Consider the following 19640-nt stretch of genomic DNA (forward strand, 5'->3'; position numbering starts at 1 on the left):
AAATGAAACGTAATTTATTGATTTAAAGCGTAAAACAAAAACGGGAAGAATGTATTCTTGTTTAAAGAGTGTACGAATATAATAATAAAAATGTTTAGTTTATAAATGCATTTATAAAAATTATTATTATTTGTACTAAACCGTATGTTCCTAATTTTAGTAGAACAGAAGCTAAAATTACTGATCCAAAAACAGGAACATCTACGTGAGCCTTCAGCAATCCACGAAATAAATATACAGCGAGTGTGAAAAGTATTCGTACGTCCTTTAAAATAGAAGAACTTTTTTATAATTGTGCCAAACTACCTGTGATATTTTATAGTTAATTAGAAGCATTGGTTTATGAGATGATATGCAAAAAGATTTTCCAAATAATTATAATTTACACGGTTACATGCAAAAATAAAAAAGGCATGTTTTAAAACTTTTTTATTTGGGCCCTCAATGAAAATTTGAAATATATGTTTTGTAGATCTATGTTAGTTATACACATACTGAAAATTTCACCGAAATCGATTGACGCAGGAAAAAACGACACGCATCGAAAGATGTATGATTCTGTGGATTTTAAGCAGAAATTATCAAAAGTCCTGTAAATCTACGATTTTCACCATTTTTAACCGCTTGTAGCTCGTGTGTATGCTAATCGATTTTGATGAAATTTTCAGCAAAGAAAAAAGTTTTAAAAAATGCCTTTTTAATTTTTACATGTAACCTTGTAAATTATAATTATTTGGAAAATCTTTTTTGCATATCATTTCGTAAACCAATACTTCTAATTAATTATAAAAAATCAAGTCGTTTCGTACAATTATAAAAAAAGTGATTCTGTTTTAAAGGGCGTACGAATACTTTTTACACTCACTGTATACGAATTTCACCGAAAAAATTCTGCATTATGAACATAAAAAAATAATCACTATACTGTTGTACAATCTCGTATCAATTTTGACAGAAATGTCCATGTTGACAGAGCTGTGGCGCAGTGTACTTGTACAGTATACAAACGAGAAAAAAACTGTCGAACGAGCAAGAGCGTTGCCAGAGAAATGTCCATGCCTCCTGTATCCTTCCCGGGAAGAATTTGGTACGTCAGCGGTCGATGAATTTTCATAGGGGAAACTTACCCTGTAACCCCCCAAATGTTTGACCAGACACGTAAAAGTTGCGTCCCTTCCGAGCGGCACCGTTAGATTCGTGATAGGGCCAGCGAATTCGGGTGGGAAAGCACCGCCTGAAACAGATACCCATGCACGTGAAAAACTCCTCCGATTTGCATATCTTGCTCGCAGCAATTTCGCGACATGACATTCATTTACTAAACGGGACGCACTTGATACCAGGGATGCCTGTGCACAGTGCACGCGAGGGGAGAGGGAGAAAAGGCTTTGTCATTTTTGGGATAACGACAGTTGAAAAACCGATTATGCGGACTCTGCTATTTACGGACATTTTATCGTACCATAAACGTCCATTATCGGTATGGCAATAAGCGAAATGATATTCCTCATTTTAAAAAATCGAAACAACTTCGAAACCATGGAAACTGACAGCTGAATGTGTCCCTGATACGCTGAAGTTATTTCATCGGTTGTTGAATATGATTTAATTAAATTCTAGAATAATAAAACATTCTATAATAATAATGATAAAAATTCTATAAAATTCAATCAATCCATCCGATGAAATATGAACCGAAATGTTAATTGTAAAAGATTATTATTCTCAGATATAATCATACAAACTTTTGATTAAACGCAAGACTATTACCAGACTGCAGATCTTTATGCAAAATATTCTGCACCAATAGCAAAAAGCGGAAGTTAAGTAGATTTCTTCTCTTAATAATTTTGCTCGTTTGATAATATTATAACAGTGTTTTGAAATCACTAAATATCAAGCGAAAAGTTCGCAGTATCTTAAAAGTCGGTGACGTCAAATTCTGTTCATTAAGGCTTCATTAATGGCTACTTCCGTTTGGCTGCAAGTGCGCCACTTTGGTTAGCAGGTATATGCTCTACATTTTAGGTATACGTGGATAGACCATTTAAAGTTGAAAGTTTCTTCTTGTAAAACTGCCACCACACGTAGTTTTCTAGTGTTCGGAGATACTTTAGAGCTTTGTCGTAGGCCACATTGGACTGATTTAATGAAACCGGGATTGAAAATAAAAATGAAGCTGCAGGTGAACGTCGTTCGATGCAATATCGACGATGCAGGACCTCCAGCCGTCTTTTCGCTGTGTACTTCGAAAAGGGAAAAGCAATTACGGTTGCAACGTTTCTATTTCTTCTGTGTACTTCTTTCCCCGGGTGAAATGCGTGCTCTAATTATTTTTTTAATAATTGAAGCTGTAATGAATGCCCAAAGTCTTTAAATGAACTACCTGTTTATTTCCAAGTCGACATACTTGCACTATTCTACTTAAGATTTACTTATATTTTTAAGTCATACTTCAGGACAATAATGTATGTAATAATAAAGGCAATAATGTCTATATTAAAACTATGAAATATGCATGTATAACAGAGAGAAGAGTAGAAATTCTTCACTTTTCAAACGAGTGTAGATTCATCTTTCATATTTGAATGACACAATCCTTTGTCAATCTTTAAAAATTCATTTTTGTCATACTATAGCCGTGTAAATTAGAAGGAAAGAAAATTAAAATAATAAATTTGAATAAATAAATAAATAAATAAATAAATAAATTTGATTTTATCATATGTTTTGGGATGTGGTGGTGTAAGCAAGAATGTATAAAAATATTCACATCAATCACTGTGCGTACTTAATCAAAATAAATAATTCATTAATAAATTTTCGTTCGTTTGTAGTTAAAATGTTTCAAAATTTGAAAAATTCTCAAACACTGTGAGAATATCTACAGTTTAATAAAATAACATGCCGGACAACCCAAGGCCCGGAAGCATCCGATAATTACCAGTAAACGAACGCCGAGCCGTGACGCTGTGTCCGTAAATAGTAGTTCAATGATTCGTTGTTTTGCGAGCCCTATTAATTGAATTAAAATGACAGGGCTCGTGCGGGGTGTGTTTCCTGTCGGAGGCTGTGTTTTCAATTTCTTTGTAACCGGAGAGCTCCGTTACACGCGATACGCAAAATAGACACTGGAAATATAATACTTGAAGATCGATACTTCGCTGCGTTGTTCACTGCTAGAATAACATTCGAGCGAGCGTATTATATTTCGTTGTCCGTGCCACTGCCAAATTATTCTGATACTTGTCACGATCTAGTGCCTACTACTCTATTTTTTTTTATCCTTCGTTTGTTTGTTCGTTTTTTTTTTTGGATTTAATACAAAGGCTGGCAGACGTTTCAAATATTTTTCATGCAGAAACGATGACGCTGCCACCCCTCCTAGCCCGCGCGCGGCGCGCATTTATTCGTGCGGATACATTAGCCTTACCTTCCACTCTGGAATGCACTGAATAATTTTTGTGATCGCGACTCTGTTGTTCACATCGGCCGTCTCGGCTTAAAATATGTATAAGTTTTTTCCCCGGCAAATCCGTCGGAAGGAGGGAACCACAATGGAAAATGTCGAAGTCATGGTGACCGTACCCCCGCCCACACAATACCGTGTGGTTTCCACAATGTGGCACGATTTCGATGGAGAACGTACGATGGCAGCTCGAATTATCTGGGCATTTGAAATAAATGTAAATACACCCCGTCACAAAATTATAAAACATAAGGAAATTAATAAAAAAGTATATTTTAGTAAGAACTATTTTTCTTCCTTTATTTCTAATTTTATTGCTTAAGTTACGACTTTGTATAACACTTTATACAGTTCTACGCCTCCCCTAAAGCTACTTTAATCTTGCTACTAAATCAATAAATTTTTACGAGGGTATTCTGGTTTCGAACTTTCAAAAAATCTACTTTTAAAAATTTTAGTCGAGTAAATAAGTGTTCTTGAACGTGTACAAAAATTTCCTACACTGTGTGTGTGTCCTACTTTATTGTTTCCCTATTTATTGCATTCTTTCCTATTCTCAAAAGAGAACGCAATTTTTTCTTATTTGAAACTATGGTGAACGTACGTTAAAGTGGAAAAAGAACGTTTACAAAATCTGTTGTAATCGCGAAAAAAGAAATGCTATGATAATCCGTCGTTTTTAAGCTGCTCGGCGATCCCCATGGAAACTTTAAAACTTTGAAAATATAAACTTTTCTGCACTATACATATTTTACTATACATTTATTAGTTCACTAGGAAAAGAAACTTTTTCGCCCGGCGAGTATTTTTCAGATTCCAAGATTTTCCATCAACCCGTATAAAATCGAAAGCACCGAATGCATTTTTTAGGAAAAAATCCGGACTCGTTAATCGTTGAAAGAGTGTCGAAATATTTTTGGATGGCAGTGTATTAACATCGCATCAACTGCATTTTAGGTGCATTCAGATGACTTAGGATAAGTCGTTTAAGTGCGCTGCCGTCCATAATTTCTAGGACAGTTATGAGAGCTGATGTGAACCGGAAATATTGTTAGAAAATTATTGAAGCTTCAGAATTCTTATGTGGAATGATAGTTTGGACTAAAAAGAATTTATTTAACGTTATGGAACAAACCTTACCGATTAATCACAGTGAAACGATATAACAGAATTTTAATGTATCTATTATATTACAAAATACTGATCTCAATTTTGTAACTGGACTGCAGATGTTGCATTTATGGCTGTGTAAATTGGTAAAACACAAAGAAAAGCAAGTCTACTCGTTTTTGTCATAAATGTGCATAGTTATAAAATTAAGATCCGCATTTTGTAATATAATCGACATATCAAAATTCTGTCACAGTGACTGTAAAGATCGATTTAAGTTCAGCGCTATTCAGAAAAGTGTACAAGTTTTTCATTCAAGAATGAGTTTCATCATTCACCCTTCGCATCCAGCCCTTGGTACATGGACGCAGGAAAACTTCATCTCGTCACAACGGATGCTTCGTAACATACTTGCTTCAACTATACATCGAACTTCACGTTTCGTTCTCGAGGCACAGCGCGCAAAGGTAATATAATACGAAATAATAAACGAGACGTGTCCGTACAATGTCTGTAATATCAAACGCCTTCCCTTTCATACAAATTAAATAGTAACCGTTCTTCATTATAATCTGCACGGATGAAATTTCACGTTCCAGTCGATTTTATATATTGTCATCTCTTTATAAGCCGCAACGTGTGGTGGACAGAACTTTGGATAGATTAATGGATGGGACTTTGAATTAAAATGTCTACGGCGTTGTTTCTCAATTTTTGATACTGGTATTGTGCATATCAACTCTTCAATCTCATATGTATATACAGTTAGGAGAATAGCTTTTTTATGAATGGACCAAACGACTTTCATTTCTCTGTAAGGCTAGAAGAATTAGTTTAGTAAATACATGTCGTCTAAAACATATGTTGAAGAAATGTATTTGGTCGGAATTGTTAAAAAGAATAGTAAAAATTGATTTTCACGACTTTTTCAGCTGGGTGAATAACGAAAATTTAAAAGATGTGTTTGGTCAACTTGTATAAATTATATACTCTCCGAAAATTTCATTGAAACTGGTTTACGAGTTATAAACGATCAAAAGTGGTAAAACTTGCAATTTTGGAAGATTTTCGGCCTTTTTACCACTTTTGATCGTTTATTACTCGTAAACCAATTAACCGATCTCAAATTTTCGGAGTGTATATAATTTATACAAGTTGACCAAACACATGTTTTAAATTTTCGTTATTGACCCAGCTAAAAAAGTCGTAAAAATCCATTTTTACTATTGTTTTCACAATACCGACCAAATGCATTTTTTCAACATATTTTTTAGACGTCATTTACTAAACTAATTCTTCTAGCCTTACAGAGAAATTGAAGTCGTTTGGTTCATTCATAGAAAAATTATTCTGATTTAAAGTGTGTGTGATCAGTTTTGCTCCTAACTGCCATCATTCTAGTGTTAGCTTTTATATGTAACAAATATTTTCTTATTCCATAAGAAAGAAAATTTTGTTAATGGGCAAGATTTTGAATTGGACATGCCTACAACTTTGCATTTAACTCTTTTGATACTGATATTTTAAATATTATCAACCTTTCAAAATCCCATTCACACACAATTTATTTAGACATCTTTTCACGTAGTTTCTCATGAGAACATTTTAGTATATTTACATGTATACACACACGAGGAAGCTGTCGAGAATTACGTCCTTGACATGTTTCAAGGTCACCAAAATCGAATTTCGTGAAGATCGTAACTATGTCGTGTTTGGTGTCATTTTAATCAGAAAAACAAGAGGAAAGCGATGGTAACAGTTTCATTTTCAAAAGAATTAAAAAAACTTTCGATTTCAAAAGGTAGGCACTACATAGTATTTTGATGTTTGGCGAAAACGCCCGAACCTCAATCCCTCTTTCTCTTTCAATCGCTATAACCTCTACGTTCGGCATACTATACACAGAATATATTGTAGCATCTCTACAAAAACTGTCGCTCGGCAGACCCGACGCGCAACGATGCGACAGTTATGGAATACAACTGTACCAGCGACTCATATTATAATCCAATTGATACCACGAGTTTGCATTTCCGCATGTAGACTACTGTCCCCATTATTTCCTTGCAATTCGTTGTTCACTACTTGTCAGTGGATTTAATCGTTTTTTCTCGCGAAATGAAGTTCTCTGTCGCTGTCGCGGCGCAGACGATTAATTGTATCGAATTCATTGATCAATCGCGTCGTTTCGCAAGCGACGTGCATCAACAATAATCTAATACGAGTCGGAAACGGTTGCGAGAGTCCCTGTCCATCGAAATCCCGATAATACGCAGTAGTAGTATAACAGGTTCGCAAAAAAAAAGCGTTCATCGACGATTTTCCGCGAACGGAGCGTAACAATCGCCAATGCAGGAGATACACGAAGTAACTTCACCTGAAAATTTTTTCCTGTCTGCAGCCCGACCGACAGGTATACTTGATCTGCGGGTAATGAAACGTTTTCGCGTTTTCACGAGTGGTCTCCGCCATTTAGTAGCAGCGACGCCAGGTATGGTTTTTAGTCTGACAATGAGCTTCTTGTTAACGAAATCGAGCAGATCAAAGGTTAGAGTACATTGCAAATAATGGAACGCGTGTTCTGCACGTCAAAGGAAATATCAATTCGGTTGATACCAATGGAACCCTGCATGAAACTATTTGCGTCGATGTTTTTTTTTTTGTTTATCCACTGGGACGGAAACTTTTCGTTCGATGTTGGATTGCAAATGAACGCTCATTTTGGCGCACCGGTTGTACGATTATACGATGACAGCAGAGAGCCGTCAGCAAACATGCAGCGGCGGACACGTGCAATTGTGCAGTAATGCCTCGACATATGTGGAAATGCTTTATTGATTTGTGATTATAAATATTATCAACATGTTATTTTTAGAAACGTGTAGCAATTTTCAATTTTTCAAAGACTATTAAACAATCATATGATTTGTTCGTATAGGCCAGCAAGATGATTGACAAATGAAAAATAAAATTACTTATCGTGGTCAGTTACGGTGATTATTTCATTTTGTTGGAGAAATATCACTGATAGAATAAAACTATGTAATTTTATCACGCCTGCAGCGTAGGTACTGTGCTTAATAAAAGACAATATTTTCATATATTTTATAGTTTCGTAAACTTCACTAATTAACTCGGGCTGTTTTAAATTTCATAAATTTTTATAATACTATTTTTAAAATCTAAATGAAACGTATTTCTACGTCAGCTGAATCACGCGCAAAATAAAGAAATAATATTGACAGTAATAATTAAATCCTGAAAGAACGTCAAGCAAATCTGGGTTTACAGATATTACTTAATAAATTATTTATGAACCACACCCCTGATCTAACTAACGTAATCTCGTAAACTAACGAGATCATCACGGTTTAATAATATCATTTGTGATCATTATTTAATTGATTATTCTCCCGCTTGATTAATATTTGAGAGAAGGATAAATATTTTCAAACACCGTAACCAATAGTTACTGTTAGTATTTAGTAACAATAGCTATATGTCTATCTCGCAGTTGTGTTGGGGCGCCCGCCCGCCTCTCTCGTCATCTTTGTCAGACTTCATTCCGTGACGGAACTGCGATTACTAACGTTTGACCTGTTTAATACTTCACTTCGATGCGTCTTTTGTACCACTTCGAGGGTTTTAGTTCCGGATAAGCCGAGTTTAAAGCAATGTTTCATGACAACGTGTTGCTCGATCGTTAAATGCGTATCAACAAAATAAATCACTATATTGGATTATCAGAAATACAATTTAACTAAACCATCGTGAACATGACAACGCCAGTTGAAAATATGAATATAATTAAGCACTTTTTATTCAACAAAAATGTTTTATCCTATGAAAAAGCAGAATGTATCAAATGAAATAATTGTATTTTGTATTGAATTTATTAATTGAAATATTATATTTCATGAATCATCTGATATCACAAGATTCGAGTGTTCTAATTGTCATTTATACGAATTATTTGTCATATAAAATATGGATACGTAGCATATTCAAAATATGGATAGTTATTTAGACTTCCAGTTGCCACATTCACCAATTATTATAAAATATAAATATATAGTATTCAATATAAAGTTTAATATTATATAATATTTGATAGAATATTTAATATAATACTATTCTACTAATTTAATACTGAGGTACTTTAATACTTTAAATTTACATATTTATATAGGTCGCTTTAACATCAGAAATGAATAAGTGACAAGTACATCAGCATTAACATTGGAACAATTAATAATTTATTTAATATTTCAGTAGGGCTCATTAAGACGCTTAAACAAGTATGCACATTCTCCTCATATTTGTCTGCACTCTAAATGAGTCAAATATTGTTATTGCCTAGTATACGTTTTAATACAAGACCGAATGTATAGAGCAGAGAAGTTTTCGTTGCATTGAAAGTATAAGAACGACCGATTCACGCGAAAATTATCAAGCATCAAAATTTATAAAATTTCAGAAGGAAAACTTCTTCAAGCTTCCTTGGCGCTTCGTAAGCCTGTATTCTTAAATTCTTTAATACATTTTAAGAGCAAAGTAACGACCATCTCTTGTAAATGACTTTGAGAAATGACGAGTTGGGAGTTAATTTATTTACCGCCGTCTAGCTGTAACTACCCAAGTTAATTATAAAAGATGTCGGTGCATAGTTTATCATGTTTGCATAGCACATTTATACTACGGGATTATTAATGAGAAAACATTTACCGTTCAAAAGCTGAAACAATTTCTAAGGAAAGTAGACATCCTGTTACAGATTCTTAGAGCTTGTTTGTGCCACCGATTTTCAAATTATTTTATTTCTTATTTTTCTCTTCGTGTCGCGATAGTATTGATCACCGTTTCCATTTACGAAGAATCGTTGTTGCACATTATTTAGACATTTACGCTTACGAAAAAATTACTGCATTTAATGTGTGTTGCTGTAACGCAGTTGTCTTAGAAAAATGACTACATTGACTTCACGTAGGTTTTCCTAGATTTTAATTATACATAGCCAAAATCATTGAAACATGCAAACATCTTTGAATTTTGGGCTTGCGATTTACTTTGATCAGTAGCTAAAAATAAATACGTGTCAGATATTTTTCAACAAACTATGTCCTGTATAAATTTCATTATAATTAGCCTGTTACACATGGGTAATGTCATAGAAAAAGTTAATAAAAAAGTCAATAATCGTGACGTTTACTTTCTTCTTCATAATTTCGAGCAATCTTTACATAAACTAGTCCTTGTAACATCTTAAAAAAAATTCAAGCCTTTTCTTCCAATTTTAAAAAAGTTATTCGTTATTATGTCGGAATATTTTTGTTGAATTTGATTATATGATTATATTGATTATATTCAAATGAATTGAAGAATGTTTGTCTAATCGGTTCCGTGTCTGTTCGAGCCTCCTTAGAGTTCCCATGAAAATCACTAAGAAGTCTGAATAAACACTTATAAAATGATTAGCATTGTCATAACAGAACTCGACAGACAACGTAGTGCTACTTTGACTGCAGCAGTTTCCTTTCAGCGTCGACAGACAGTGTCTTGGACAAACAGCGTGCATGTCAAAGTCCGCCGGCTATCATTCCCACGGCAATTACCGGGGAAGGACGACAGTCCTCGAGTTGTCGGCGACGACAACGACGAGCTAATGCTGTATAGAAAAGATATCGATGCATTTCAGCCACGCGAAATCGCCTCTGCAAAAAAAAAACAGCCGCCACGCCGCGGGACAAAGACCGGCTTCAATTAGAAGCGTCCCCGGATCCTCGCTCGCGGGAGACGATATCGCAAAGGAATTAAATCGAAATAATTAGCTCGGGCGTAGTTTCCTCGAGACTTTTAAATCCCTTTTCCGCGCGACGTCGCGTCGCCGTGCCGCGGAAGAGGGAGGGGAATATCTAGCGGCGCGGAACGAAACTCAAAAGAGCCGAACTAAGATGCAGTAATGAAATAAGAGGCGACACTTTCTACTCGAACCTCCGGGTAGCGGGCGCCGGACGGAACGGAGTGTTGGCCAAATGTTATTTGGAAGAATTAACAAAATGCTAACGCTAATTCGTGCAAGTTGAATCCAATCATTCAACAAATTTATTTCGTTGTGTTGTATTAAAAGAGTGACGAAAAATTTGGGTGGATACATTTTAATGTATCGACATTAAAACTATTTAAATATCACTAATTTCAATATGATTTCCCCGTATATTTCATACGTCTCAATGGGTTCGACAAATGTTCTATCGACTGTCTGAAGACCCCGACTATCAATTAATTAATAAAATGTAATGTGGTAAAATAAATTACCTCTCAGTAGCTCAGATGTAAGGGCGAATAAAAAATGGCGAATGATAAATACCGAGTAGAGGTATTCCCAAATGGATCGCGAGTAATGGGAATAGCAGCGCATAACTCGAATGATAAATGATCGAATAACGAACAATTTATTCCTTACTCTTATACAGCTGAAATTTTATTCGAATAATGCCGAACTCGGCGAGGGTGAAAGGGGTGCGGAAACTGAGAGAGTAGAGGGGCGGGATACGGATGGAGGAATCCGAGGGAAAGATAAGCCCGGGAGTCAAGCCGTGGGGATCTTAAAAGAGACAATCTTGACCTATTTGTCTCATAACAACGGTAATAGGATCGGAAAGTATTATAAGTAGAAGTGACAATCGCCGTGGGACAAGCAGTCTGCCGAGTGGCCGAGAGCAAAGTAAATTGATGGCGGGCCAGCATTACGTGGAAATAAAGGCGGGGAATAAACGTCCACTCGCCACCGAGCCGGGAAAAATGAAATTTCTGTATCGAGTCGTCGCGGGCCGAAGAGGAGATATCTCGCATTGTAATTTAAGGTCGTAATAATTCTCGATTCGCTCTCTTCGGCGCGCAGAGGACGTTTCTTTTTCTTATCCCGCGCCGCGGTTTCAACCGGCTGAGACAATCCGGTGGCGCTTTTCTCATTTCTTGTCGTCGGCGACGTTGCTCGAGCGTTACACGCGGAATTTAATGAAAGCTGGCGAAGCTGTCGAATGCTTACTGAGACACCGAAATTGTCCCTCATGGGTAAATCCATATTCTGCGTGCGACGTATAACGATAACTGAAGTGCTCATTTGGATTAAATCTATAAATTAAGAAGTCCAGAAACTTGACCCTTCAGAGCAAAGGTGAATAGAGCTCCTCAATGTTTAGATGGAAAATCTTTCACCTGCATCTTCATTAATAAATATTGTTCGTCCTGGTTGAAAAATTTCTTTCATTGACTCCAAGATTCACAACATACACACTCCTTCTTGCATTTTTCTATGAAATTTCAATAAAATCGGGAACTTACACTTGAATGATCTCTGCACTGCAAAATGTTATGCATTTATAGCATACTGAACTCTCGACTAACGCAGCGGAATTTCAAGAACCCGTGGAATTCCTCGATCTTCCAATATGATATATGATCTTCCAATATGTCCTTGATAACTAAATTCATTGTAAATAATATTTGATCAATGATATTTATCTTAATACAAATTTTTTTTAGAAACAAGTTCCTAATTTGCACTGACTGAGGTAACGTGAAAATTGCACTTGAGTCGCTACTGAATTTAGAATGGAAGTAGTAGATGCTCAACAAATTTTAATTTCGCAGTCTTTGAAATTTCAAAGCGAAGATGCTAACTGATGAAAATTAAAACGTTTGACTAACATTAACTCCCCATTGGAAAGTAGTTTGATAACAGAATCTGCATTCTCCATAATCCGTAATCCTGCACGTCAATGCTCGAGATTTTCGCATAATTCGAAGAATAGTTTGCTCTCCACGTCGAAATTGTTTAAATTCAAGGCCAGTTTTAGTGCGAGATCGAATGTGAAAGAATGAAGTTTCTACGGTAAATTTCAAATACCAGAAGCGTTCGTGCACCTTGGCCGACTACTTTATCGATTTTGTATTTCTATCGGATACCGATACTGTGAAACGTCAGAACGTTGAGGCATTAAAACAAACTCATTTATTTTCTAATATTGCCGGCCGATTGGAGCCTTTCTTAAATTATTCCCAACATATTCGGCACACAGGCGTAAAATGTTTAGAATAGCAAAATTTAACCTGTGAAAGCTAGTGGATTCTACAATTTGAATACTGAATCATTCGAACACAAAGATCTACTTTTCATTCATTGTTCATGAGAAAATTATTCTGAAATTGAAGCTTGCTTCTACTGTTTCCATTTTAATATTTATCGTTGTAGATCGATAAGCAAAACGTCGGGAAGACAAGCCCATTGTTCTACATTTCTATTTAATATTGATGGTTTATTATTTTTTAAATGGACAACTTCTATCAACAAAAGATAGCTCATAGCAATGAACATTAAATATTAACGTTTGATCGCAACTCTATTGTTCTTTAATATAAAAGATTTCCTTTGCAAACATTTATTATGCATTTTGCTCTTGAAAATAATTGTATGTTATATTTTGTAATTTTTATCCTATAACGACACGATTACTTAACAATTTTTTCTTTAATATACGAAAATCACTTATACGTCGCTAACACAACAGCATACTTTTATGTAAAAATTGTTCAGCTTGCTAATTGTTTCTTTAGAAATTGCATATGGCTGCAAAGGGATTAGACTATGCAAATCTTTCGTAATTGCTGTAATCATTCAGTACGCAAGGTGTAACAGAATTCATAGTAGTAATAAAGAGGAACACTCTAAAACAATTTAAATATAAAAAAAAATTACACAATTAATGAATTATATTAATATTAATTATGACTATAATAATATTAACATTGAACGGCATAAGTAGTATTTCCGATATACAGCGAACGTTTCCATTTCCAAAAGGCACGCACAACCTCCGGAAATGGGACCAGTAAATATTTAATGGCCGTGATGCAGTTCGTCTTTAATTTAGATACCTAGACCTAGAAGCTTGAACATTGCCCATAAATCGCTCCCATCCGTCAGGTTCCACGATATATCGCGCAACAGGCAGCGATCTTTCCGGCATCAGAACTTTTCAGGAACAGCTTATTATCGAACTTTCCCGGGCAGCTTATTGCCTATATTAAATATCGTAAAATTCTTAACTTCAACGGAATGTTCGCGTCAGCGTCGAATTAGTATCCCGAACGTAACCGTACGCTTCCTCTTCCGTAATAAGGAATTTTATTAATCGTGACGTAAGGAAGCTTTACTTTCGCGTTATTTACTCAGCTGTGTGCCGGCTGCCCAGTGTTCTTCCAAGAAATATGATCCCCGAAACAGGTTTTCCCGTTCGACGAAAAAAAATTTCCCTATTTCTTGGCTAGCTACTGTCATCCGATCGGGGCCTGGACGTCGGCGTTGAATTTCGCGATGGGTTTCACGATTTTCTGATACGACTTGTTCCCTTTGCCAAGATAAGGTAGAGTGTACTTCAACAAACTGCTTTCATCAATCAAATTAACAGTAAATGGAGGCTAAAAGTCGCTTGTAATCTGCAACAGGATTATCGCTTTGATGCGGTCTAAATGCAGTAACCAAGACCGATACGAAAGGGGATTGAATATCAGGTTGTTGCATATGAAATGTCCGATTTTTAACAGTAACAGGAAATAAACGCCACTTTTTTTTAATGAACTTATTGATCGAAATAAGCGCCACTGTAATCGACGTATTGTGTCAATGAATTTCAAGTTTTTTGACTGATTATCTCCACTTTGTAATCCTTTTTACGAATATTTGTTGGATGTTTAAGATTTCTTTGGCAGCTTCGTCATCTTTTCTATTATCAAAAATTCCAACACATCTAAGGACTTATTATTTCCTAATACATACAGTATTATATTCGATCTGCTTAAGAGTGCCGCGCCGTCCGTTTTTTAAATTAAAGCTACCACACCTCAGAGCATTCCGACAGTTCCAATGAGTCCCAAAGCAGGCTAAATAAATGATTTCAAATTTATTTAAATAAATCCTTAGGGTAGCGTGCACAGGCCGCAAATTCGAGTACTTCGTTCGCTGTAATTTGAGCTCTTCAGGGACAACGTGCGACTGTCGGTTTCTTTTTGTACCACCAATGTTATATTACACATATTACCATAATTTGCTCGAGTCGTAAACTGTTGGATATTTCTCATGGCTATCCTCGAATTCTGATAAGTTAACATTAATAGTTTAAAGTGTACCGTACCTAATAAGTAACAAATTTTGAAGCATTCTTCAAAGCATAGGAAAGGATTAGAAAATGGTATTGAACGATTGGAAATGTACAGGAGTCTGTCGTCTCTTCCTCACGTTCTTAAAGCCGTTTCTTAAATTCGCAATCACGGCGAAAACCGTTCCGCTGATCGTTTTCTTTGTTCCCGTTTGTTTTTCGAACCTCTTCTCTCACTTTCTTGGACCGGAAAATACGAGGCACGGTAAAAGTTTGCCTTTGTTATTGTCTACAATTGAAAGTGCATCGTGGCGCCATAAGCGTAAACAATATTAAAGGCATACGTTATGAAACGAAACGTAAATCTGTGATACGCAATATCGGGATGATAAGGTGGAACATTTTGCACGGACCGATGTGCCGGGGCTGGAGTGGTCTGATTTTATAGAACAGCAGCCGTTTCCACTTCGCGTCGTACAATTCTTGCTGTTTCCTCGGATCAAGGTACCTATTAACTCTTCCTGTAGATAGTATCGTCAGATTTTGGTAAACCTACCATTGACAATGTTTGAATTTTCATCCTATAACTTCCATCAATATTTATAACACTCTAGCAAGTGTAAAAGAGTAATTACACTCAAATTATTACAATTATATAATTTTCCTCTACATTCTAAAAACAACACTGTACTAATAATAGGGATTCAAACTAGTAAAATTAAAATGTCTCCCAAAGTAATAGTTTTTCGACAGAAAAAATGACCTTCATGTGTCCTTAACGCGTACACATATAAATAAAACAGTGGCACTAAAAGTTTTGTATGAAACAGTTTTATAATGACGAATACTCCTGGAGAGAATCGCATTTATTCATTAAAATTTTCCCTGTATGAACAGAAATATTTCAAAAAAAGATATTTCTGTTCTGCTTCTGTTCCCTGAAACTTTTATTCGGCAAAAGATCCGCAGTCAAGTCATATCACATCCCAATGTATCACTGCAACATTAATTATACGCTCACACCGGTAACGAGATAAATGGAGTGAAGCGATCGTTTTTGTTCGAATAAAATACGGCCATAATGCCGAGTATCTTCGTGCATTCGCGAACCGCAAAACAAATAAAAAATACCGCGGGGAAAAAATGAGCAAAACCCTATGTACGACATTATAAGATAACGAGACCGGGTATCCATTTATAAATGGAATCGCGTATGGTTAAAAATTATACCGGTGCTTCGGTTATCAAGATTCCGAAATGTAAGTAATTAATTTTAGAACAGTCAGATATAACGGTAAAGTATCGCCGGAGCTGGCGTGAAATTATTTCCATAGAATTAAATTAAATGGGATTTCATTTCGGCCGGTGTACAGCTGTCCGAAATTAGTTTGAGAGCATTTTGTAGCTGCCACAGTGCCGCCACGTTCGGTACATGGGGAACTCGTGCGCGTCACTAGCTTTTAATTTTTTAACTTCTTGAAATGAACGGCCGCGCCGCCCGAACAACTCCTATTGTCGCTCGTAAAAAACCGAAGTGACAGGAACGACGTACTGAAAACTTGCGGTGTAATTTGCGGGTCTACTGAAAATTCATCAAATGAAAGAAGTTCGCTTTTACGGACCCGGCAAGTTTTTATTATGGGAAACTCTTCAGTATCAGTCTTAATACTTCTTTTCTCGAAGTAATATACACGCGAGCTTTTTTTATGACGAACCGCGGAAACATATTCCGCCGGCGAAATTTAGAATAAAATTCAGCCTGGGTCTATTTTGACCCAGAGTATCAAAAGTGTCATTCAATTACTCAGTCTCTGGTGAATCAATTGAATATATAGCTGTTGCCTTTTTAAGGCTTTTAAAAATGTGTTTTAAAAAATTGATAAATAAAGCAGTCCGTGGACACTTAAACATCATCAATGATATAATTATAAAAATTACCCGATGTCCTCGGGTTAAGCAACTCTTAAATCAAACGATTTTCATCAAATTTGTCCATTCATTTAGCTGATGCTATTTATCTAGCCTTATAACATTTTTAAATAGTCGGAAACTTTCCAGCAAAGATGTACTTTTGCTTGAAGTGACACTTGACCCGAATACTCTGTGCGGACAATGCTTGATAAAAGTAGCATGTAAATTCCTACAAGCCCTATTGTGACAAAAAATTGAACGTTTAATCCCCATTCCACCGAAACTAATCGATAACATAATCACTTAGACGACAAATGTAAAGTCTAGGTAAGTAACATTTGGAAATTCTTGTTGAAGAGAAAAATTGTATGAAGTGCCAAGCATAAAATATATGTAAAACATCATAAACGCTCAAATGTATAGTATTGTAGTATACAATGAATGAATTTCTTCTTAAAATTAAAACTTTCACATGAAATTGTTTTTATGGCTACAATCATTGTAAAAGAATGATGAAAAGTCAAAGTGACTTCTCACTCAGTTAGCTGCACATTCTCATAATCCACATAACACGTGATTATATCACCATTCATTTTGCCAAGCTCTACAACTTCACTACGAACACGTGTTAAATTTGTGTTTAATTAAATTCTCTCTACTTCCTGTTCACAATCTTAATAAAACACAAATGTAACTAACAAATTCTTCGAGTTGAATGCTTGCAGAAAACGGTGCGAACACTTCAACGTCTCCAATTTATGCACGCGTTAAAATACCCAAGGTATCATTTGCGAATACTGCGGTTTTTAAACAAATGCGAATTTTCACCAACTCCGAGCTAAATATGTCTAAGAATATTATACATCTTGGATCAATAAATTGGAAATACGCTTAAAAAGCAATGAAACAGTAATTTCGCGCGAGCTAGACTCAAAAAGGAAGAATTTATATTTTAACTCGCGGAAGAAAAACATTTTATGTAGTAGAATCCAATATGTTCTTAGTTCCGACATTTTCCACTTTTCTGCAACTTTCTGTTCTCCCTTCGACCTTTTTGTCAGCTGTCTCACCCAACTTCATACTCCATTTTATACTTCTATTTTCGACTTTCTATGCTCTTACTCCTCCCTTCTCTTTATCGGCTCTTTTTTGTCTTGAATTCAAAGTTTCCCTTTTTTGACTTATCTCATTCCTTCTCGCGCTAAGTTTATCTTCGTCCTCTTTCTTCGAACTTCGATTATTTTTCATACGAGTTAGTTCATTTCGAAATCGGCCGAGACCACTCTAAACCACACCGAGATATTTGAGAATTTTATTTTTTTTCAGGAAAACACATTATTCATGTGTCTATTAAAATAAGATCACCAAAAATTCAAGGGGCATATAATTTTACACAAACTAGATCTGAATTAATATTGGGGTGGAATGAAAGTTCGTAGCGTTTTTAATTAGTAGCATTTGTAGCATTTTGTTCTATTGCATTCTGCCACTTTTGTCACTCGATAAACCTATGAATAAATATCTTAGTTTAATCATAATAAAATCTTGATTTAATAAAATCATTTAAGAGTTTCAGGATTCTATCTTGATAAATACATAAACTTTCTGATAAAACGATTTCATTCGTTATAGTTTTTCTCTTCGCAGTACAGTCTGCAAAATTCATCTAAAAATTTTTTTTAAATATAATAACGAATTTTGGTATCACACTTATCATGTATTTCCTTCGCATTTTCACGAAGTCCTCCTCCGTTATTCCAAGAGATCCCTTTCGTCACCTGCCTTTACCTAATTACTGCCAAAGCATTCCGTAGGTCTGTCTCGCCGTCCTTGTTTTTGCTCGCTATTCTTGTCCACGTATTTACATCTCTTTCATCCCTTTAAACAGATGCCTTTGTCTCTTCTCTCCTTCTCGCATTCCCGGCGATGCCCGACGCATGCCAGGCGGAAAGCACACCTTCGTACCACCCTATTCTATTAATTTGCATTTTTTCCCTCCTTTTCTCAGTTCCTCCCCACGTGCACCAACCCCCAGCATCACCACCCCTATTTACATTTCTACTCGGTTTCTCCTTCCGCCCTGAGGCTTTCAAACTTCCGCTTTACTTATCGCAAGACGCCGAGGCATAAACCGAAATCGGCAGAAACAGACATCGGTTCGATTTCAAATCAACAGCTACACTACCGTCCATAAGTATTTGACCACTTGGCGGAATCGAATCTAAGAGTTTATATCAACGTTATAACTGAAATTACTTTGAACTAGAATGAATATAAATGTATATGATTGGCATAGAAGCATTATAATGCATTACATGTTAAGGATTTTACCAATAAATAGATGAAAGTTATTAAATACTTCATTCATCAATATATCCACCTCGCTGGGCAATGATGGGGTTTACAATTCGAGGCAATCTATTATAGCAACAAGCTTTTTCAATGTTTCTTCCTGGAAATAGTAACCAGATAGTAGAAACCGCCATACTTCAGTGTTTTTTATTCACAGTAATCGATGTTGAATATTATCTGTATTATTAATTATTACTTTTATATGAGTGTATAAAAGAAATACTGTGGCAAAAGTTACATTGGGATGCTTTACTTTGTATTAGCTGTACCCGCGACTTTGTCCACGTGCAATAACAAACCCAAAAGTTGTAAGCAGAAACGTGCCCAAAAGAGGGCGAAAATGTCGTCTTTGGTCACTAATGACGTCACAACTTCTGAACGAATGGACTTTTTCGAATGCGGATTTCTCCTAAACCTTCCCGAAGAAACGCTGCGTCTAATGGCTCAAACCCCAGCTTTCTACGTTCAGCCGTTCTCAGTTGATGCCGTCACAAACAGACAGACAGACACGATTTTATTATACATGGTGTCTCAGCTGAAGAAGATCACCTAAATATCTCCTGTGATTTTAATGGCAAAAAAAAAAATATTTATGGCATAATTTGAATGGTATCGAAGGAGGAATATCATAGAAGAAA

At 35.8% G+C, this 19640-nt stretch overlaps 1 protein-coding gene across 3 annotated transcripts in view; it reads right to left on the bottom strand.

Moving 5' to 3' along the window:
- Window positions 1-19640, bottom strand: part of LOC143214762 (lachesin) — a 156497-nt gene that overhangs the window by 72234 nt on the left and 64623 nt on the right. For all 3 annotated transcript variants that reach the window (XM_076436134.1, XM_076436133.1, XM_076436135.1), the window contains exon 3: window positions 1128-1234. In XM_076436134.1, the coding sequence (XP_076292249.1) occupies window positions 1128-1234 (107 nt within the window). The remainder of the gene's footprint in view (window positions 1-1127; window positions 1235-19640) is intronic.

This window comes from Lasioglossum baleicum, chromosome 13 (genome assembly GCF_051020765.1).
Source record: "Lasioglossum baleicum chromosome 13, iyLasBale1, whole genome shotgun sequence".
In the NCBI taxonomy this organism is placed as follows: Eukaryota; Metazoa; Arthropoda; class Insecta; order Hymenoptera; family Halictidae; genus Lasioglossum; species Lasioglossum baleicum.